General features: G+C 33.5%; 2 protein-coding genes across 4 annotated transcripts in view; one reads left to right on the top strand and one right to left on the bottom strand.

Moving 5' to 3' along the window:
* Positions 1–730: 730 nt before the first annotated feature.
* Stoml2 (stomatin like 2) lies at positions 731–10,437 on the bottom strand. The gene is made up of 8 exons (XM_043023948.2): positions 10,280–10,437; positions 8,068–8,157; positions 6,105–6,252; positions 5,764–5,884; positions 4,835–4,962; positions 4,441–4,550; positions 4,090–4,222; positions 731–1,307 (listed from the first exon to the last, which is right to left on the bottom strand). Exons 1-8 carry the CDS (start codon positions 10,328–10,330, stop codon positions 1,069–1,071), a joined length of 1,020 nt encoding a protein of 339 aa, XP_042879882.2. The 5' UTR covers positions 10,331–10,437; the 3' UTR covers positions 731–1,068.
* Positions 10,438–11,434: 997 nt separating this feature from the next.
* The window catches only part of Gmppa (GDP-mannose pyrophosphorylase A), a 19,917-nt gene continuing 8,139 nt past the window's right edge, over positions 11,435–23,212 (top strand). For all 3 annotated transcript variants that reach the window (XM_043023944.2, XM_043023946.2, XM_043023945.2), the window contains exons 1-8: positions 11,435–11,594; positions 18,135–18,333; positions 19,003–19,232; positions 19,355–19,505; positions 19,692–19,787; positions 21,622–21,793; positions 21,985–22,100; positions 22,373–22,521. In XM_043023944.2, coding sequence (XP_042879878.1) covers positions 11,552–11,594; positions 18,135–18,333; positions 19,003–19,232; positions 19,355–19,505; positions 19,692–19,787; positions 21,622–21,793; positions 21,985–22,100; positions 22,373–22,521 — 1,156 coding nt within the window. In that variant the 5' untranslated portion in view covers positions 11,435–11,551. The remainder of the gene's footprint in view (positions 11,595–18,134; positions 18,334–19,002; positions 19,233–19,354; positions 19,506–19,691; positions 19,788–21,621; positions 21,794–21,984; positions 22,101–22,372; positions 22,522–23,212) is intronic.

Raw genomic sequence — 23,212 nt, 5'->3', positions numbered from 1 at the left:
GGATAAATGAACAGGCATGACATTATAATGAAATCCTGGTCATGAGTAAAAAAGTGCATAATCTCATACATTTACCACAGATTAAACAAATGTATAAACAGCAGCAACAATTAGAACTCATTTCTCTGAAGAATCTTATCAAATGTAATATTCATTGCATTTCTATGAAATACCAGTTTTCTAGGTGTGGTAGCTTCTGATGATGCCACCAAAAATACTTGCTAAAGTTGTCCTTGAATGAATAACCTGATAACCTACTTGGGTATCAGCACCTGATTCAAAATATCTCCCTCTTTCAAAAATACAGCACAAGGCCCCAGTCTTCACATAAAAATGTCCAATGATTATATTGGTTAGGAAACAAATATTGACCCACAGTCATGAAAAGTTGAATTCTTCTATAGTTATCACAGTTGTATGCTTTTGGAAAAAATGTGAAATGTCATGCAATGTTGTGGATAACTACTTTACAGTATTTCAAAATATAATTAAAGCAGGGTATGGATAACTTATTGGCAAGTCACAAAATTTTATATCTTTGTCGTGCAATCACTGTATGCCAGATGATTAAAAACCTGTATATAAGTGTAATAAATAACTTTCAGAAAATTAAAAATCTAGGCTTATCACCATTTCACAGTATTTATCATTTTGCAAGCTGCTGTTCACTTCCCGCTGAACATTTTGTATAATGAAGAGTCAGGGTTTAAGGACAAAAAAACACCTTCAATTTGTTCTTAAATGTACATAATTTGTCAAAACCAAGAAGAGAGTACAAATGCATGATACTAAAGACAAACAAATGTGAGGGGCTTCTTCAATTCAACTATACATGGTTTGGGCTTTAAGAGTTTTCCATAACAGTCTAATTCAAATGATAATACTCTTCCATTAGGTTTAAACTTTATTGGGTGAAATTTAATGCAGATGTCAAAAATCAAGAATATCTATCAAAAGAAAGAAAAAAAGTAGACTAGGCTTTAACTACTTGAAACATACAAAGGTTTACATTTTATACATTTTCCCACAAACAAAACATTTTCTTCTGTTAAATATATACAATCTCCTTTATTGCTTATTCACAGTGTCTTCCTCATTTTCTAATTGAGACCGACTTCCTGATTCCTCCTTGTCGGACAAGCTGACGAGGGTTTTCGAAAGGGTCTTGTATGCAGTCACAGCAGACCCAACAATGCCAGTTACATCAGAAACATTAGATGGCAAAATTAAAGTGTTGTTTTTAGATGCCATGTTCTGGAATGCTTGAATATAGGATTGTGCTGTTGATAATGATGCTGCATTGAGACCTGTAAGATGAAAAATTACATTATATAATATTTTTTATTATCATAAAACTGAATTTTACATTCTTATATTTAAAAAAATATAAAGAGAAATAAGAAAATGTGTTTGGAACATAACAAGATATTTCATTGTTAATTATAATTTCTTAGTCACAAAGGATTCAATAAACATAATAATAGCACTAATAGTAATTCTGATAATAATAACAATAATAACAATAACAATAATAATAATTATAACAATAACATTAATAACATCAATAATAATAATAATAATAATAATAATAATAATAATAATGATAATAACAATAACAATAATGAAACTAATAATAATGGTAATAATAATAATAATAGTAATAATAATAATAATAGTAGTAATAATAATAATAATAATAATAATAATAATAATAATAATAATAATAATAATAATAATAATGATAATAATAACAATAATGAAACTAATAATAATGGTTATAATAATAATAAGAGTAATAATAATAATAATAATAGTAATAATAATAATATTATCAATAACAATAATAATAATACTAACAATAACAATAATAATTAAAAAAAAAATAATAATAATAATAATATCAATAGTAATAATAATGATAATAATAATAATAATAGTAAAGGTCAATCCACACACATCAGTATCAGTGCCATGTCAATGACTATGCACACACACCCATATGAATCCCTACAGCATGAAATCAGTGATTTCTAAAATGGTAAAGTTTTCAGACATGGAGTTGGCAATGACTACCATAATTCTTGATGAAGAGGAAGCGGTTGAGTATAAGGTGAAGAAAAGTGACATGAAGCATGGAAGAAAACAGAAAGTGAAGGAGAGTTTGCTACTCTGTACCAGGAATTAATTGATGAAAAAACAAAATTTTTCCAGTACTTTAGCATGTCCCAAAACTGGAAATTTCTTTAAACATAAAATAAATCATAGGCATTTATAAATTACTTTGTATGTTAACCCTTTCCCGACGGGCACGCCCTACGCGAAAACTCCTATGCCGGGCGATTGCAATATTGCATTGTAATTGTCACACTGGCATGACACCCCAGCATTGGGAATTTAGCTGTGTCACACGAGTGTGACGCACCGTCATTGGGTTAAAAAAGATAACTAAATTCATTATCCGACATCAGTGAAAAAATTTAAAAAATACTGGTGGCGACAATATTCAACTTCAAGGCACAGGGACCATACTGACACTAAGAGTCAAAACATGGTACTACACCAGATATGTAGGAATGTGTCAGCCGAATTCAAAGTAACAATATTTTTTTTCCCTGACATTGACGAACAGAGCAGACTGATATGCTGCACTGATACATGTGAACTGCCCTTAATAGTAATAGTAATAGTAATAGTAGTAGTAGTAGTAGTAGTAGTAGTAGTAGTAGTAGTAGTAGTAGTAGTAGTAGTAGTAGTAGTAGTAGTAGTAGTAGTAGTAGTGGTAGTGGTAGTAGTAATAGTAGTAGTAATAGTAATAGTAATAATAGTAATAGTAGTAATAGTAATAATAATAATAGTAATAATAATAATAGTAATAATAATAATAGTAATAATAATAATAGTAATAATAATAATAATAGTAATAATAATAATAGTAATAATAATAATAGTAATAATAATAATAGTAATAATAATAATAGTAATAATAATAATAGTAATAATAATAATAGTAATAATAATAATAGTAATAATAATAATAGTAATAATAATAATAGTAATAATAATAATAGTAATAATAATAATAGTAATAATAATAATAGTAATAATAATAATAGTAATAATAATAATAGTAATAATAATAATAGTAATAATAATAATAGTAATAATAATAATAGTAATAATAATAATAATAATAGTAATAATAATAATAATAATAGTAATAATAGTAATAATAGTAATAATAGCAATAATAATAATAGTAATAATAATAATAGTAATAATAATAATAGTAATAATAATAATAGTAATAATAATAATAGTAATAATAATAATAATAATAGTAATAATAATAATAATAATAGTAATAATAGTAATAATAGTAATAATAGTAATAATAATAATAGCAATAATAATAATAGTAATAATAATAATACAAAAAACAATAGTAATAATAATAATAATAATAATAATAATAGTAATAATAATAATAGTAATAATAATAATAGTAATAATAATAATAGTAATAATAATAATAGTAATAATAATAATAGTAATAATAATAATAGTAATAATAATAATAGTAATAATAATAATAGTAATAATAATAGTAATAATAATAGTAATAATAGTAGTAATAATAATAGTAGTAATAATAATAATAATATTAATAATAATATCAATAATAATGATAATAGTAATGATAATAATAATAATAATAATAACAATAATAATAATAATAATAATAATAGAAAAACCTTTGATTAAAAATATCTCCCATATCAATACAGTAAAAAAATGGATTTCTTTAGAAAACTAGTACATAGCAGAGAATATTTACCTGACACTTAAAAATATATTCTAATATCAATTCATCTAGATTTTGTAAGCCTTATCTGCTTTATCAAGCTTTCACCATGATTCAATTTCCTTACATTTTGACACATAACACCCAAACATTTCTTTACATGTATATATAAAAGATAAAAAAATGATATAATAATAAACTAGACCAGGTACAGATTTCTGCTAATCTAGATCTTCCCAACACAATGCTGCACCTTTAAAGAACCAAATGGATTCAAGGGTACTTACCTTCTTTGTGTTCTAGGGCATGACTGACAATCCCAAGAGCTTGGGCTTGACCTTCAGCTGCATTGATCTGCTCAATCTTCTCAGCCTCTGAAGCTAAAATACGAGCTTGTCGTTTTCCCTCAGCTACGTTGATCTGGAACATTAGGCCCAATGGTGGTAAATAATTTTGCATAGAATATTCTATTGGCACCTCCCCCAGTTCAAGATAGGGTAGTCAAAAGAACCAACTACAAAAAGTTTAGAACACAAATAATTTGCTTTTTTGTTATGATAAAATTCACATGTTTCAGAGTTATGTTTGTCTATTCTCCACAAAATATAAATAAAAATAGATATGCATTTGAAGTTTACCTCAGCTTCTCTCACTCCCTCAGATTCTAGGATGGCTGCCCTTTTTCGCCTTTCAGCTTCAACCTGCATCTGCATAGCCTCTTGAACCCGAGCAGGAAGTTTAATGTCTCCTGTGGAATTGGGATAACAAAGAATTTCAAAGATGCTAATAAGAATATTGTGATTTCTTCTCAAAAGCTACTAAAGTGAGTAATGTCATGATCAGAAGTGACTAGAATTCATTATACATCTTTCTCATAACTTTGAAAGAAAAAGACAATATGTATATTATTGTCAAAATGCTTAAAAATAATTTATAAGACTATAACCCCAATATCATAAGTTACAAGATGTACAACTAAATTATATCAACACAATCAAAAAGAAAATTTCCATCTGAGATTATCAAACTTACGGATTTCATATCGGAGACATGTGATGCCCCAAGCTTCTGAGGCTTTGTTGATTACTTCAACTATGCCTATATTTAAATTTTCTCTCTCACGAAACACATAATCCAGAGAGATTTTTCCCAATTCTGACCTGGAAGAGATTGTAATATATGAAAATAGGAATTTCAGAAAAGCAATACTAGATATAAAAACAGAAATCCCAAGAAAATCATAGTTAACTGGTTTAATTAACCATGAAAAGATGGCAGAACATTAACACATACTTATAGTTTGAAGTGTATCTTTGCTGACTGCTGGATACTTGCCAACTCTAAACTTTTCTCTTAAATCTGACTTTCCTTTGATTAGTCAAGGGATTGAGCAAATGATAAAACTACCAACCAACCATTTCTTATGTGTCTATATATTTGTGTTGCTTGAAAATTTCCTGCTTGGACTAACTGAATAAAATAAAAGCCAACCAAAATAAGTTATCGCTACCTAACAATTGATTTTTATTGCATGAGGTACTTCAACTATAATGCTAGCATGTACTTTTAATGCAGATCCTGTATACAAGAAAATACTTAAAAGATATTTAAAATTTCAAAATCAGCAGAGTGCTGATGATTCTGGCAAATATATGTGTGCTGGTTTTCTGGGGTTAAATGGATGGGATTCCAGCCAGGAGGAAAAAGGTAAACACACATTATAGGATAATTCAATAAACAGGCACAGAAGTCTATAGAAGTTTATCAGTTAAAGTCCTTAATAGACAAATATGCTACGAACTCTCTACTCTATTTACTTTTGCTGCATGTACATTATATACCTGTTTCTCTTGCATTCTCTTCATATCTACATATCTGTCCATCATGTAATGCTAATTTATACAAATATCAGCATTAATCAGCTATAAATGTGAATAAACTGTGAACTTTATAAAACCAACCTCATTGTTGTTTGTGCAAGTTGTGTGATGGCGAATTCAGGATCCTCTACTCCATAACTTGCTCGGTATGGATCCAAAATACGCAGATACAACACTCCATCAATACTCAATGTCACATTATCTGTGATAATAAAATTTTTAAAATGCATGCTACCATTTCAATACTTGCTTCCAAAAATATTGAAATGCATTAAGCAAGAACTATCAGCTTAGATTCATTTCAAAACTCATTTCCATACTCATCATGAACAATTTATATCTCCATATTTGGAATTAAAAATAAATGGTTAACAATGCTCTATGCATTTCTAAGATATATTATTATCCTCCATCTTACTTACCAGAAGTAATTGCAGCTTGTTTTGGAACATCTATTGCAATTTCCTTTAAGCTTTGTACATATCTGACACGGTCTAAGACAGGAATCAGTATGTTAATTCCAGGTTCAAGTATGCGATGGAATTTTCCCATTCGCTCCACAACCCAAGCCTGTCATTAAACAAGAAATAAAAAATTCTATATAAAGATGCATAAGAGGTTTTGTTATGTCAGTAGCTCAGGACCAAAGGACAACAAGCACAGTGTACATCAAAAGACACATGTAAAATTCAATTATTAGGAACAATTGACATAAGACTGAATTACATGGCTCAGTCAGTGCAAGCATGATAATCATAGAATTTTTTCTTATCTTTCGAATAGTGTCATTGAAAAATGTGTAAGATCACTAAAAATAACTAATCACAAATAAGTACAGATTAAACTAAAGCAGCAAAGTTAATCTTTAACCCTCCCGAGATGGGCAGCATCTTAAGATGTGAAGCCTGGGATGGGCATCTTAAGATGTGTGTTTTTTTGTTATTTTTTAGACTTATGGTATGATATATGAGTACATATGGTATAGTAGTTCAGTAATACTAATTAGCATTTAGTTACACAACTGAAGGAATATATAGCTTCTAATTTCAAAAAGAGGAAAAATGTAGTATAAAAGCAATCTTAACCCATAAACATGACCGTCTCAGAAGGGTTAAGAACTAAGCAAGTTTCTAGTCAAAGGATGGTCTGATCACTCCCAGTCACGAGTTCATATTCCATAGAAATCATGTTATTAGGTACTACGCCCATAATCATATCATGAATGATATATGTAACACAATTGTCAATCACTTTCCTGTAATGCTAATCACTTCTAATTACTAAAAAAATCAAGATTTCTGAATATCCACAGAAAATTAGGTCTGTAGATTGATAGTGTATGAAAAAAAACAATACCAAAATGCTGAATCTCTCAACAACTAATATAAGCTTACTGATCATCAGTATTCCCCAATCATTTCCAAACACCAAGCAATTTCATTTCTTTCAAGATTAATACCCAGTAAATCACAACCATTGTAAATCTGTCCAATTACTGTTTAGAATCTCTGAATATCAACCAATACTATTTTCACATAAAATCAATCAGACCAAATCCTTAACCCGTTCCCGACGGGGCCAATCCGGCTTAAATAGACCAAAATTCCGGGACTCTTGAACGCATAAGCCTAACGCGTCGGGATTCTCGGCCGCACTAGCCGCGAGCCAGCGCTGCGCGCTGGCTCTTCCCGCGCCCCAGGCTAGACAAAGTAACGCGTCCCCGTCGTGTAGCCCAAAAACCACTAGACGTGTTATCTTGTCATCCGTCGTTAACGGGTTAATCAAGTAACTGCACTAGACCTTCTGCCCATGAGTTAGTGATAGTAAAGCTAGATAGTCATTCTAGTAAGAAATAGTCATCATGTTGTTTATCCTATAATGCAATGCCTGATAAGAAAAAATCTCTTGTTGGGGTAGGCACTCTCAATCCTCTGGTACAGAGCTCTTCACATACACATTACAATTTTCTGCCATGCATAAATATCAAAACTAAATATATAAATTACAACATTTCTGTCTAAGATAAACAACTCTCACTTTATGATGGAATAATAATTGAATCCTGTATTGGTACCCTTTCCAATCAGTTTAAAACCAAGACATCTAAATACTGTAAAAGCTGCAGCTGTTTTTAATGAAGTTTGTAAACCAGTTACATCTAACCAATTTTTGTACAGCACTTAACTATAACAGAATATTTTTCCCATACCACCCATTATTCTCACCTTGTTTTCTATCTACTCTATTTCCTTATGCTTCATTTTATCTATAATAAACTAACAAAGTATTCCACACTAAACTGAAAACTATTCCACACTAAACTCCTGATCATAAGATGTCTATATATAAATTCATAATATACAATAATAATATACATTCACAAACCTCTTGCTGCGGCACAAACAGCACGACAGTGTTAAGAGGCAAGTGTGATCTACATCTGGCTGCCTGTACTGCAGGTGAACTTCTCACTTGCTGCAAAAGAGAAGGAAAAGTAACAATAATGACAGCAACAATATTATTATAATGTTAATAATAATGATGATAATGACATGATATTGATATTGATATTGATATTGATATTGATATTGATATTGATATTGATATTGATATTGATATTGATATTGATATTGATATTGATATTGATATTGATATTGATATTGATATTGATACTGATACTGATACTGATACTGATACTGATACTGATACTGATACTGATACTGATATTGATAACAATAACAATAACAATAATGATAATGATGATGATAATGATGGTGATAATGATAATAATAATGATGGTGATAATGATGATGATAATATTAATGATAATAATAATGATAATAATAATAATAATGAAGAAGAAAAAGAGGAACAACAAGTCTGGGTGGGAGTAAGTGATTGATAACAGGCTGGGTGAGGAGAGTAAGATGGGAATGAGCCAGACTAGAAAGTATATACCCTTGCCTGCTCAAAGTTTCATGAAAATGTACCATACACTGTAGACCATTCACAAAGGAGAGAGAGAAGCATGTTAGTAAAATATGATAAATTCAAGGAGTTTAAAATTCTGCCAGACTGCATGGTGTTTTCTATTACCTACAGAGCAAGAAATATAGGAAATTACAACACAAAAATTAAGGTTTGTTAAAATAGTTGCTCAACTAATAAATGTCAACACAACACTTTTCCAATGGTGTGAGCCAGCACAACAGAAAATTCTGGATGGTGCACACCAGCATACCATAAACACTAGCTATCACATCAAAAAGTGCCATACTTTACTATCTTTGAGTGGGATGGTTACATAAAAGTGCCTGATAAACAGTTAACCCTCTCTGGACGGGTGGTACAGCATGTGTACCGCGCATTCAAAAGCCCAGTGGCCGAGCGGCACAGTATTGTGCCAGCCATTCAATTGATTTAGGCCTAATAATTCGAACACCCCGGCATTTGGACATTCAAGGCTAGAATTCCCCCGTCGGGGATGGGTTAAGGATTCTTGCTGAAGGGGAAAAAAAGGAAAAACACCATTATGCCTTTGTCACTGTATAATCTGTTATTTCCCTGTTCTTCCCCCTTGTTGTTACGTCTGCAGAGACAGACAACCAGCCACATACACAGATATATGACAAAAAAAATAATTTTAAAAAATAATGAAAATATTAATCCAGCTCCATATTGTACAACTGAGGAAGAGACCAACTGTTGCCCAAGGGTTGAGGTAGGCAAAATATGGTCACTGGGGGTTCTGGGTTCTGATACCTGTCTTTCTACTAGTCCTCACTCACCCACCCCACCCACCCAAACCCATCCACCCAGCCATCCAACTATCCACCCATTCACTCACCCACCGATTCACCCATCCACTCACTCACTCACTCACTCACTCACTCACTCACTCAGTCACTCACTCACTCTCACTCATTCTCACTCATTCTCACTCACTCACTCACTCACTCACTCACTCACTCACTCACTCACTCACTCACTCACTCACTCACTCACTCACTCACTCACTCACTCACTCACTCACTCACTCACTCACTCCCGCTCTCGCCTTACTCCCTTCCATGAAGAAATGCACATGCACTAATGTGATAGTCTGCATTCAAGATCTTTTATAAAGTTTGTAGCAAAACCTTTTTCAAGTTCTACACACAAACACACACCATCATTAGCGTGTAGATGACAACTAACCACCTTAGTCTGTGAGTCTTGCAGTACAAATGAGAAATTTATAATCTTAATTCTAACCAAGCTGTAACTTCAGATTCATTTCTACATTCCACGACAAAAAGACTATGGGCAGAGCTAAAACAGTTATACTTTACTAAAATAGGAAAACACTACTTTAATGAAATACAAGAGGATTTTCCCTCGCTTTATTGTACAGCAAGAGATTGAGTACTGAAAGGAAAAGACTATATATTATGACAAGGAAGAGCACTTCTGGATCTAGGCGTTATAAAAGTAACACTGCCCATTCACTCTCCTTGCTTCGACCATGGGATTGCATCAGCAACAGTACTCGAGGAAAATATATAGTAATTTGATCCCCCGTTTCATAATACATATCGAGACACTGATTAAATCTCACCAGCAGACTCCTACATGGCCGTGCAGCTCCTCTTATAGTCGCACTAATCATCCTTGTGACTTTAGCCTCCCCCTTGAGCTCCGCTTCGTCAACTTGTTATGAAAACTCTCCTTGCTCCGTCTGCTACGTGGGTTATAGCATTTGCCACATTATGTGTTCTGATATCGCATTTATCTGAAAAGTATTCATCTTGAAGGTAAGAATTAATTAGAACTTTGGAAATTTAGTTATCTATGCGTAAAATGATAGCAAAAGGATTTTAATATTATCGATGATACATTGGTAACTTCATTTCTTGATATTTATCTGTCCTTTATATGAAAATTAGGTTGATACATATATGAATTACAGTGATAAGCAACCTAGTTCACAATCCTGTAAAATCAAGGACTCGTATATTCTGATATAATTTTTGTGCCTGCAGCATTCACCGTCAGCGTTCGGCCAATTCGGTCGGATCAAAAGGCTGCTATGCTCCGGCCCTGACGTCATGCACATGTTCCCTTTCCATTTCGAAGAGTTATTTCCCATGAATGATGGTCATTTTGGAATTTCATTATATTTATAATGATTGATGGGTGGATGGCATGGATGATAATATGAAAAGATCTCTGCTTCCATTCAATGAAATGAGTGAAGGGAAAACTCATTTTTAACTGTTATTGCATTTTTAAAATTGATCGTTTGTAAGGCATATATCACAGGCATTAAAATGTCATATTGCTCTTTTGTACGATTTCTTTTGTAAATTCTAGTGTGTATTACACAATGATAATCAAGTACTTTCAACAAATACACGTGACTCGTAGCATTGCTAAATGACCAATTTGCGCCGGGCCGTCTTGTGCATATAGCCCGGGCGAAGGGACGTCTTCGCAAATCTCTTTGAACTGACTAATTTGCTTCCAAAAAAAAGTGTTTTCTAAGTAATTTCAGATTGAAGCTTCATCATCTGTTTTGCCTCTATATAATCTAATGTACTCCACTATCTGAAATTTTCCTATCGATATTTGCATTGATAATAACTTTTCGAACTTGCTGCTCATTGAAGCTAGTTTTATTATTCACAAGGTGTGTGTTATGTTTCCGTGCAGTTCCCGTATTTCCTATCAACCGAGTCCCCCCACCACAGGCCGTTTTCTATGTCCTCGAGAGCCGTGCCGTTTCTGGACGCCGCGTCGCCGATCAGCTGGTTGTTGTTGACGTGTGCGCGGCTGAAAGTGCTGGGTTGGCACTCGCGACGCGCTGGCCGGAGAAGAATCCACAGACACGATGATGTTGAAGGCTGTTATACTTATTGCTGGGCCTCAGAAAGGTGAGAATTTTACATTTGGCCTGTTGGTTAATACCATTTACTCGCATCAGATGTGGAAGTATTTTTTGTGACTACTACATTTAGGTGTTATGTTCATAAGAGGATAGTTTCAGGACAAAGACAGATTCCTCAGTGATAGTTATCAATAGTACCCCATCCTACAGAGACTTCATACAACACGCCAGCAACCTAACCCACACCCAAATTTAAGCCTAATCCATATATTAATCTCTAGCCAAAAAGGGCTTCACTACCTCCAGAGTCCCCAATCTTAACTCCTAAAGGTTACTAGGTTTAACATTATCAGGGGATGATGACATGCACAATCTGGTCCAATATTTAACAGGAAGCCAGATAATGACTGTAATACTATATGTAACCCCACGTAAATTTAAATTCCAAATATTTTTTTGCGAGCTCAATTAGATATGATAGAGTTCTGCTTAGTGCACATTCTTTAGAGCAGGATTTCCCAAACCTAGTGGCAATTTGGAGGCCCTGAACATGGTAAACGGTTTTTCAAGGAGCCCTAACAAAATAATTTCTTAAATATGAAAACCATACGATTCAAATTTTAACACTAACCAAATAATATTTTGGGGTTCCTTGGCCTAAGGTTTAAACTAAAGCCACCACAAAATACTTGACAGATTTGTTTCTTTGGGATAATGGTGATATGAATCATGAAAATCTAAACCAGGAAAAGGATGCTCAGGATGGAAGAATATGAGAATGAACAACAAATGATATCTACAATAAATCTGAATAGGCCCAAGAAAAGCACATCTAAAGTATAGTCTTTATTTTTGTTCAACTGGCATGGATAGAAAAAAAAATCATGCCATAGACCTATTACTAATAGGAAGAGCTACTCCATACAAAATATCAAAAGAAATTATCAGAAGTAATAGAAAAAATAGCAATGGTTTTGGATATGGACAAATATGGACAAAACAGTTATACAACATTGCAGAGGTTTGAATTTATCCATATATGTATTTTCAAATTGTCTTGTTAAAATAGATATCCAGTATGATCCAGTGTTCCATAAAGAATACCTTATTATCATTGAAATACATCAGAAAAAGGCAAACTGAATTTGAATATATCTTTATAATTTACAAGCTGGTAACCAGTCGTAGAGTTCCTCGACTTTCTGGTGATCATAAGTGGTGGCTGAACTTAGTAAACTTGTCCTTGGATGCTCATCTTTGGAGGGCCGGACTCTTAAAACATTGACGAGCTCACTCCCTTTTGAATCAATAAGTTTCGCATCTACAAAAAACGTCCATGAGAATGATTGCTTGTTCATTAGTTGTTGCTGCTCGTGATATTACAATATTTTCATGTTTTCAACCATTTTTTGTTACTTCATTTTTTTCTATTTTCTTTTTCATGAATCCTCCTGAAACTCTTTACACCAGTAGCTGTGTATTATATCTCTTTCCAGTAAAAATTTCAATGAAATATCTACAGCTGTTTAATTTTTCCTTGACCCATTCACGCTGGTTGATGTCCATCATAAGGTTGAAAAATATCCCCGAACCCAGGTGATGTTGTTCATTTTCTTGCCTAGTTCCGGGAGGGGCAATGTGACGTGCTGAAACGTCAGCAGTAGATCGCTAGATTGTTCTCAAATATAATTATTTTACATAATTTCTGAGACTGTTACTTTAGTTTAGGTGTTCGAGTGTCATAACATGAGATATAACGTTAAAAAAATCACATCACAGAAAACTATGTGATATTGATGAGATCATGGTAATTTCTGCTTCTTGATCAGTTGAATAAAAAGATCTGAGTCGAAAAACTATTGTAAAATCAAATGTGTGTGGCCAAGAAATAAAATAAAGTAAAAAATAAGTAATGCAATACTACTAATTTGTTGATTACCTGTGATATCACGTCATGTCAAGTCACAAGATACATGTACATACTCATATGTACACGTATGATTATTCATATTGTTCTTCTTTTCGTTTTGGTAAAAAAGAAAAATAAGTAGAAAATATGTATTTTGATGCCCCACTAAGAGATTGCTTCCACTTTCCTTTGGTATTTTTACATAGAAGTGAAGAATATAGGCAAAGGTCAATAAAATATAACTATAAAGGCATTACTGTAACATGTTTTATAACTAAAATAACTCCTCTGAACATGGCACTATTTTTATGTGCCTTTACAGTGTAGACGCATTCATGAAAACCATAAGAATAGGGTGGGTGTAAAACGCTCTGAGAGGATCAGGGCAGCCCTGCACAGCAAGAAAACACCCCGGCACGAAGCGTCGTGTGCTTGTTATCTTCCAAGCATAAGCAGGAGTAGGCGAAAATACTTCCCGTCGTAAATAGGTTTAAAAGCATTTGGTCCCCCATTAACCCATTGTGGACAGGGGATAGATTCACTTGCCCAGTCTCCAGGATGGGTTTTATTTCAGAGTGAGACAGCTCTACACAAAATACTTTGACCTTTCCCATTCTCATTCAGTCAGTATTTGTAAAATTAGAGCCATTTTTTGGGGGTTTATTTTTTTGTGTGTTTTATTAAGTTTAGATACTTATATGTGCAATATGAAAGGCTCTATCAATGCTGCAGTTGACTAAAATTGTAGTATATGATCCATATCAGCTCATTATTTTCTTTATTCTCAGTGTGTCTATAACTGTGAGTGCCATAGTAAAAGGCATCCCTATTGGCGCAGGAGCACATTTTAAACACTGGGCATGGTTTGAGTCACCTTCCTCTTCTCGTTCTGCCTGCACGTCTTTCAATGGCGGTACTTTAGAACAAGAGGTCGGTAACTTGCTGTGTGCCACCGCTCTATAAAGAAAGTGCTTGCTAGAGCCTGTTGATGGGTGCCATTCATGGCTCTCTCTCCTACTGGTACTAGAAGAAAGTGGTGCCATCTAGATTTTGGATGTTAAGTTTGCTGAAAATTATGGTAATTATAGTAATTATGACTTCAATTATCATCATCACTAACTCCTTACTCCTAGCACAATAAAATAGCACAGTGATCTGAAATCTTCAAACATCATGAACATTATGGCACCTGTTGTCAGGCCAAAGCTCCTGCATTATTTACATCATATCACCTATCTGCAATGGGTTAAGAAAAATCTTCCAGAGCCCCTGGGGCTCACTCACGGAGCCCCAGGGCTATGTGGAGCCCACTTTAGGAAACCCTGCTTTAGAGATTAGTGGGAACTTAGCTGTGTAGCGAAACAGGGATGTTACTACTCTAAATATCTAATATCTGATTATGCCACATCTGTGCATTTATTTATGACACCATATAGCTAGCCATACATTAATCAGTATCTACACACGGCCAAAGGGCAGCAAATCACTGCATATGTCCTTGCAAGATAGAGCACTTCCTTGTTGATTTGTTGTTAAATAATAACCAGTCCAAGTTCTGCCTCTCCAGACTTTATATGATGTAGTTGTTGTTTTTTTTCTTTCTTCTTCTTCTTCTTCTTCTTCTTCTTCTTCTTCTTCTTCTTCTTCTTCTTCTTCTTCTTCTTCTTCTTCTTCTTCTTCTTCTTCTTCTTCTTCTTCTTCTTCTTCTTCTTCTTCTTCTTCTTCTTCTTCTTCTTCTTCTTCTTCTTCTTCTTCTCTTCTTCTTCTTCTTCTTCTTCTTCTTCTTCTTCTTCTTCTTCTTCTTCTTCTTTCTTTCTTCTTCTGTGGGGGGGGCCTGTTCCAGAGCAAAGAGGCCTTTTAATCACTCGGTATTATACCACACCTGTGTTGGACTTTAGATTGTGGCCTATCCATCACAGCAAGATTCAAGTGGGTTTGGATAGAATACAGCTAATATAGTTATGAGAAAAAAGTTCTATTGAAAAAATTACCACAGGTATTTTGTAAACTCACAAATATTGATGATAAAGTAACAATAACATCCTACAGTTATGTATCTATTCATAGATGTGTATACCACTTATGTTACAACATAATATGAACTGAAACAAAATTGACAGATGCATGCACAATTAATGCAAGGATAAATGTACTAGACGCTACACATATTATTGCTGATTATCATAGCACGTCAAGGGAAGTAGACACATTCACATAGAAGTACTTGGGTACAGGGAAAAATAGACCATATACAATGTCATGCCAACCATGTCAAAAAACACATCTCAGTACTGTCATGTATAGCCAAGACTAGTGCAGTGATAGTAGTACCACCACCTGTTTGTAAAATTTACAGAATGATCATAGACTTCAAATCATATTTGCCAGATATTTTTCATTCATTAAAGTAAAGTACTAACTTCAACAATGAGTACTTGTTTGTAAATTTTACTAAATATTCTTAAATTAATCTGCATATCTTTACATGATGGTGCCGCTAACTTACTACTAAACAATGTTAGGTACCATTGCCTTTCCTTGAATAACTACCCCTCTCCCTCTCAGTCCCTCTCCCTCCCTTTTTCTCCCCTCTCCTTCTCCCTCCCTTTTCCTCCCCTTTCCTTCCCCTCTCCCTCCCCCCTCCCCTATTATACCATTTAAATGTCTTTCAGTTTAAAAGAGGAAGTTACGATAATTATCTGACAAAAAAAATCAAGTGCTTTTACTTAATTCATGTATAGTTATATATGTTTTTAAAGAAATGGGCAAAAATAGGCTGAGATTGCCAGGTTGTTGTGGATCACTTTGTGTCACAAAAAAGGGGGAAATCCTCAAACTGCCTGTGTAGAAAAAAGTAGAAATGAGACTGAATAACTTCAGATAAGGCAACAAGTAGAATATGAATAAGGATTTAGGTCTTGCCATTTGTATTGTGGTATTGACAAATGAAGGTGTTGATGTAGCTACTATTGTCCTGAACTTCTCAGTTATTGTGATAATGTATGAGATTCTTTTCTTTCACATACTTACAAATGTTGGTTCCTTCAGACCAGACACCATGGTTCTTTTTTGGTGAGTGCATTTGAAATAAACCCTTGAGTAGGGTTTAGATTTGTAAAGTAAGACAAGTGTATTGAGCTGTAGTTATGAAAACCTGAATGATTTTACTTAGTATTGCTATTTTATGAGAAAAGAGTTATTCTTATGTACAGTAGTTCTGTCATTAACTTTTCCTATATTATTGTAACCTTTAAAATGACAAAAATTCCTTCCTCATTAACTTGTATTGGACTGGAAGGTAGTTTTGATTTTAGGCAAGGCCATGTATTTACCTCCACATGTATCTACAATGTTTTATTTAGCCAAGTACAAATGAATTTTAATATGTATAGAAAAAAGTTTTGTGATATGTATTTTTTTACAATTGGAACTCAACAAATTGACATTTATGTTCCAATAGCATTTAAGGAATACTTACATATTTTTGGATTATTTCTCTATGCTTCATTTGAAAATACTTTGCTCCATTTATAATGATACAAATCTTAAAAAGTTTGAAATAGAAGAGATACCAGATTTCAAGAAATATGAAAATCTTCTTATTTTTTCTTGAATGGTATTATAAAATGTCACATGTAGACAAATAGATTCTCTTGCAATATACTTAAGAATGGGCTTATCAATTCTTTATTTTTAGAATATATTTTTAAATGGACTCTGAATATACTAGATGTATGTACATATAGTGTGTTAGTACTTGTGCATATGTGTGAGTGCTTGTGTATATATGTGTGTGTGTGTGTGTGTGTGTGTGTGTGTGTGTGTGTGTGTGTGTGTGTGTGTGTGTGTGTGTGTGTGTGTGTGTGTGTGTGTGTGTGTGTGTGTGTGTGTGTGTGTGTGTGTGTGTGTGTGTGTGTGTGTGTGTGTGTGTGTGTGTGTGTGTGTGTGTGTGTGTGTGTGTGTGTGTGTGTGTGTGTGTCTGTGTGTGTCTGTGTGTGTCTGTGTGTGTCTGTGTGTGTGCATGTATGTATAACACATTTTTTCATAATAAGTTTGAATGTCATTATCTATTAATATATACTTGAGTATATCATGAATACTAAATGCTAAATTATGTTAACTAAATTAATGATTAGATGTATTAAAGTAATGAATATATAATTCAGTGACATTACATATATAAACTGAGAATGAATATGGAAGACATTCTTACATATTTCACATTTCAAAAAAGTGTACTGTTAATTTCAGGACTCATTTATTTACTGTAGCAGCAATACCAGTAGTAAGGAAAAAGCTTTTCATGTACTTTGGCCCTGTATTCACAGATTTATATTAGGTATTATTGTTATATCAAGAAAATTTTCAGTAAAATATATTTCTTTTCTTAGGTTATCCTTGAAATTGGAGAAAAACCTTTATTAACTATAGATCAGTAATACAGTAAACTATGTATTTTGATGTGTTGAAATTGAGATAAAAGGTGATTGACTTTTACAAATTAAGGTGTGCTAGTCATGAAAATTAATATTTCTGATGTTAATTGTGGTCAGGATTAATCCTTGGATAGTTGCTATGCTTTATGTCATATACGTAGTGAAGGTATATGTTAAGCAAACCAGAATGTTCAATACATTATTTGATTCACTTTATTCAGAAAATAAACATCACTTCCAGGCACACGTTTTCGACCCTTGTCCTTGGATGTTCCAAAGCCCCTGTTCCCAGTGGCTGGATTGCCAATGGTTCAGCATCACATAGAGGCACTTGCATCGTTACCAGATCTGAGAGAAATTCTACTCCTTGGATACTTCCCTGCCCAACAACTGCAACAGTTTGTAGCTGACATGATGGCCACTTACAAGATAAGGATAAGGTAAATTATTTGAATTTTTGGATTTGACTAAGGGAAGGAACAAGACATTCACTCATGAAGTTTCATTCATTCAGAGTTGAAAGTGACATTTAGTCTATTTCTAGTACTTGGTGGTGTTGCCTTTTCACTTTACATCCTCATGCAGGGCTGTTGATAATCAAACTCCTTGGTAATGCTTAATTTCACACATTTTCATATTGACTCATGCCCTGGGTAAAGACTGCTTTACACATTTCCTATGATTTAATTTCTTTACAGATGTGTTTATAACTTCTTTTGCTAAAACTAAATTACAACAAAGAATATTTTATTATAATTGCCTTTTTGTATTCAAAATTACACATCAGATCAATTGCAGTATATTTTGGAGTAACACAAGAAGAACACCAACGGAGAAAGACTAAATAATGATTACTAAATATGATCAATATATTTCAATATACTCATCATACTCATCAAACCAAATTATTCTGTGAAATCTGTCTCTTTAATGCAGGAATGCAGTTAATGAAATTTGAAGAATATAAATGATAGGTGAAAATTGAAATATGAGCATCTGCTTCAATATACAGTTTTTGATGGATCAACAGAAAACAAAAGGTAGCTCATTACTATTATGTGTGGTTTCCTGTACAGTATTCTAAGTTTATCACCCCCCTTCTTTTTCAGATATCTCCAAGAATATCAAGCCCTAGGAACAGCAGGAGGAATCTATCATTTCCGTGATCAGATTAGCTCAGGTAATCCTGATGCATTCTTTGTGTTAAATGGGGATGTATGTGGAGACTTTCCCCTGCAGGAGATGCTTGACTTCCACACAAACCTCACCACACCTTCTCTGATAACTATTATGGGAACAGAAGCCACAAGACAACAATCTACCATGTATGGTTGCATTGGTAAGTGTACTTTAGAACATATGTCTGTAATTTCTTTAACTTTTTAAATCTGTATTATACAGTAAATAAGCAATATTAAACCATATGATAATTTGATTTTTTCAAATACACCTTTTTTCCAGTTGAAGCAAAAGATACACATCAGGTCCTCCATTATGTTGAAAAGCCATCCACTTTTGTATCAAACCTTATTAACTGTGGTGTGTACATATGCTCTCCTGATATATTTAAAAGGGTGGGTGAGATATTCAACTCAAGGCAAGACTTTTACAGGTAAGTGTATACTGATACTGAGAGAACTTGATTTTAAAGTTTGGTAATATAATAATTTCATGATACTATGGTGTATTTTTTTCATCATAAATTTTAAGCATTATGAAATTTGGTACACTTTGTTCATACATTTAATGACATGTTTTCTTTGGAGATTGATACTGTGTATTAATACTGTCATTCCAGCGATGACAGTGAGGGCAACGAATCTATCCAGCTAGAACAAGACATCCTGATGCCTATTGCAGGCACAGGTCAAGCTTATGTTTACACCACAGATAGGTAAGTTTTCAATATTGATTCATGTGGGATAAAGTACTTATAAATGCATAAACGCAGGGTGATTGTGCATGTAGTGGGTGGCTGCAGCTTGAGTGGGCAATTACCTGAGGTGTATGGCCTATGCATTTTGAAACATCCCGGCATTGAGTCCAGGTGGAGCCAAAACCACCCCGGTATTATCAGATATTTTAATTTTACTCTCTTTAAAACACTTTGCTCTCTATGAGTTTCTCAAGAAAATTAAGCAGTAAACATACCTTATTCAACTTTACTTCTGCCATTCAAAAAATAAGCTTTTAAAGTAGCAAAAGTCTCATAGCAAAGATAAAAAACATGATCAAGGAATTTTTTGGTCTCTCTCCAATTTTTTACTTCAAAAAGAAAATATGATGTTAAAAATTGAAATGATTTGTAAAGAATATTTCTCTCCATAGTTGATGGTATAAAGGTTACATGTATAAAAGAAATCAGAAACATTGTTTGTACTCAGGAAATAAATTTTGATGTGACCATATTTATGGGCTCTGAACCCTATAGCGACGGCACGTTACACTTGTGTGACACAGCTAAATTCCCGATGCCGGGGCGTCATGCCAGTGTGACATTTCCAATGCAATGTTGCAATGGCCCGGCATAGGGGTTTTCGCGTAGCGCGTGCCCCGTCGGGAAAGGGTTAATATTAGTATCTGGTTAACAGTAACTTTTAATTTGAATATCTTAACTTATATAGCAATACGATCATTTTGATAAAAGACTGAATCAGTTATTTTTCAAACTTAGTGAATATGGAAAGCTTATAAGTTGATGTTTAGATTATTGAAAGTCCAGATTGAATATTTTTTATTCATTATATATTTCCATTTTATGTGTCAAGTTAGCCTTAACCCATTCACGCGGGTTGACATCCTATCATGAGGTCGAAAAATATCCCCAGACCTGGGGGATGTCCAGAGACATTGTGCATTTTCTCACTGAGTTCCTGGAGGGGCAATGTGACGTGATGAAATGTCAGCAATACATCATTAGATTGTTCTCAAGTATGATAATTTTACATAATTTCTGAATTTCTGTTACTTTAGTTTTGGTATTTGAGTGTCATAAAATGAGATATAACGTTTAAAAATATCACGTCACAGAAAACTACATGATATTGATGACATCATGGTCATTTCTGCTTCTTGATCGGTTGAATAAAAAGATCTGAGTCTAAAAACTTTTGTGTTTGGCCAAGAAATAAAATAAAATAAAAAATTGCTAATGCAATACTACTTCTAATTTGTTGATTACCCATGATATCATGTCATGTTACGTCATGAGGTACATGTATATACTCAAATGTACATGTATGATTATTCATATTGATCTTCTTTTCGTTTTGGTAAAAAAAAGTATAAAACATGTTTTTTGATGCCTCATAAGAGATTGCTTCCACTTTCCTTTGGTATTTTCACATAGAAGTGAAGAATATAGGAAAAGTTCAATAAAATAAAACTAAAAAGGCATTACTGTAACATGTTTTTCAACTAAAATAACTCCTCTGAACATGGCAATATTTTATATGCCTTTACATTGTAGACATATTCATGAAAACCATAAGAATAGGGTGGGTGAAAAACGATCTGAGAAGATTAGCGCAGCCCAGCGCAGCAAGAAAACACCCCGGCATGAAGCATCGCGTGCTTGTTATCTTCTCAGAGTAAGCAGGAGTAGGTGAAAATATGTCCCGTCATGAATGGGTTAAAGACTATCCCTGTATGTTAAGTTTTAGAGTTTTTGAATGCTTTTTGAAATATCAAAATGGAGTAAAGAACCCTTCCTCATTATCTTGATTTAGGTGGTGGTCTCAGATAAAGACAGCGGGCTCTGCCATTTATGCCAATCGCCACTACCTCCAGCTGTACCACAAGCAAAAGCAAGATCGCTTAGCGACAAATGGACCAGATAAGCCAACAATCATTGGAGATGTTTACATTCATCCAACAGCAACTGTTGATTCGTCGGCAGTGGTAAGCCACACATTAACTTTTCTATAACTGCCTCCTTAGAATGATTAATAAAAAGAAATGACAACTACATAGATTATAAATAGTTTGCATTGTATGTTTATGTGCATAGATTGATATACATACACTGTATACATACATTTACTAAATTTCAACATTCATACATATGTTAATACACATTATTGGTTTTCCAGTTGGGTCCAAATGTGAGTGTGGGGAAGAATGCAGTAATTGGTGCCGGTGTACGTATCCGAGAATCTATTATTCTTGGCAATACAACAATACAAGAACACAGCTGTGTGCTTTATACGTGTGTATCAGTTTGTCTCTTTCTTTTAGTTATTTTAAGGGCATTCTATTATAATTTCTTAGTGTCTTAAAGCAGGTGTGCATCACTTGAAAGCAAAAGTAAAATTATGTGCTCTTCACTGTCATTTGAGAAAAAAATAATGATAATAAATTGGAGATGGATATATATTTATAATTCCCAAAGTGAAGGAGTATGATATAGTTAATAAGAACTTTGACAGGGATATTGTTGCTAAATGAGAACAATATTTTTGAAAAGATCATCTTTCTCAGGGTGGTTGGTTGGAACTCCACAGTTGGAGCTTGGTCACGCCTTGAAGGAACACCTTGTGACCCAAATCCAAATAAGCCTTTTGCCAAGATGGATAATGTGCCTCTTTTTAATAATGAGGGGAAATTAAATCCTTCAATAACTATCCTTGGTGAGTACTGGTTTGGTTTTATTTGGTGAATTGTTTTATTTAAGTTCTGAGTTAGAAATTTTTCTTACAGAATTTATTAATAGTATAGTTAAACTTTAATGTAGCCAGGGTTATAGTTATAACTTGGTATTGAATTTTGTTTAGCTTATTTTTGTTGTGTCTAATTTTATGGTCAATGCTTTATGCTTCTTTTTGCTCATGCTAGTTCCCTTTACATAAAAAAAAGGGAAGTTGTGTTTCTTATTTTTTTTTATCTTTTTATCTATAAAGTTTTGTAATCTTTCATTCATTTAACTCTTTCTCTCTCTCTATCTCTCTATCTCTCTCTCACTCTTTCTCTCTCTTTCACTCTCTCTCTTTCTATCTCGCTCTTTTACCCTCTCTCTTTCAATCTCTCTTTTTTTTCCCTCTCTCTCTCTCTCTCTCTCTCTCTCTCTCTCTCTCTCTCTCTCTCTCTCTCTCTCTCTCTCTCTCTCTCTCTCTCTCTCTCTCTCTCTCTCTCTCTCTCTCTCTCTCTCTCTCTCTCTCTTTCTCTCTTCTCTCTTTCTCTCTTTCTCTCTTCTCTCTCTCTTCTCTCTCTCTCTCTCTCTCTCTCTCTCTCTCTCTCTCTCTCTCTCTCTCTCTCTCTCTCTCTCTCTCTCTTTCTCTTTCTCTTTCTCTCTCTTCTCTCTTCTCTCTCTCTCTCTCTTCT

Source organism: Penaeus japonicus, unplaced genomic scaffold (genome assembly GCF_977035675.1).
Source record: "Penaeus japonicus unplaced genomic scaffold, GWHDUDI00000001_assembly GWHDUDI00000024, whole genome shotgun sequence".
In the NCBI taxonomy this organism is placed as follows: domain Eukaryota; kingdom Metazoa; phylum Arthropoda; class Malacostraca; order Decapoda; family Penaeidae; genus Penaeus; species Penaeus japonicus.
This window is presented reverse-complemented; position numbering and strand designations above follow the sequence as displayed.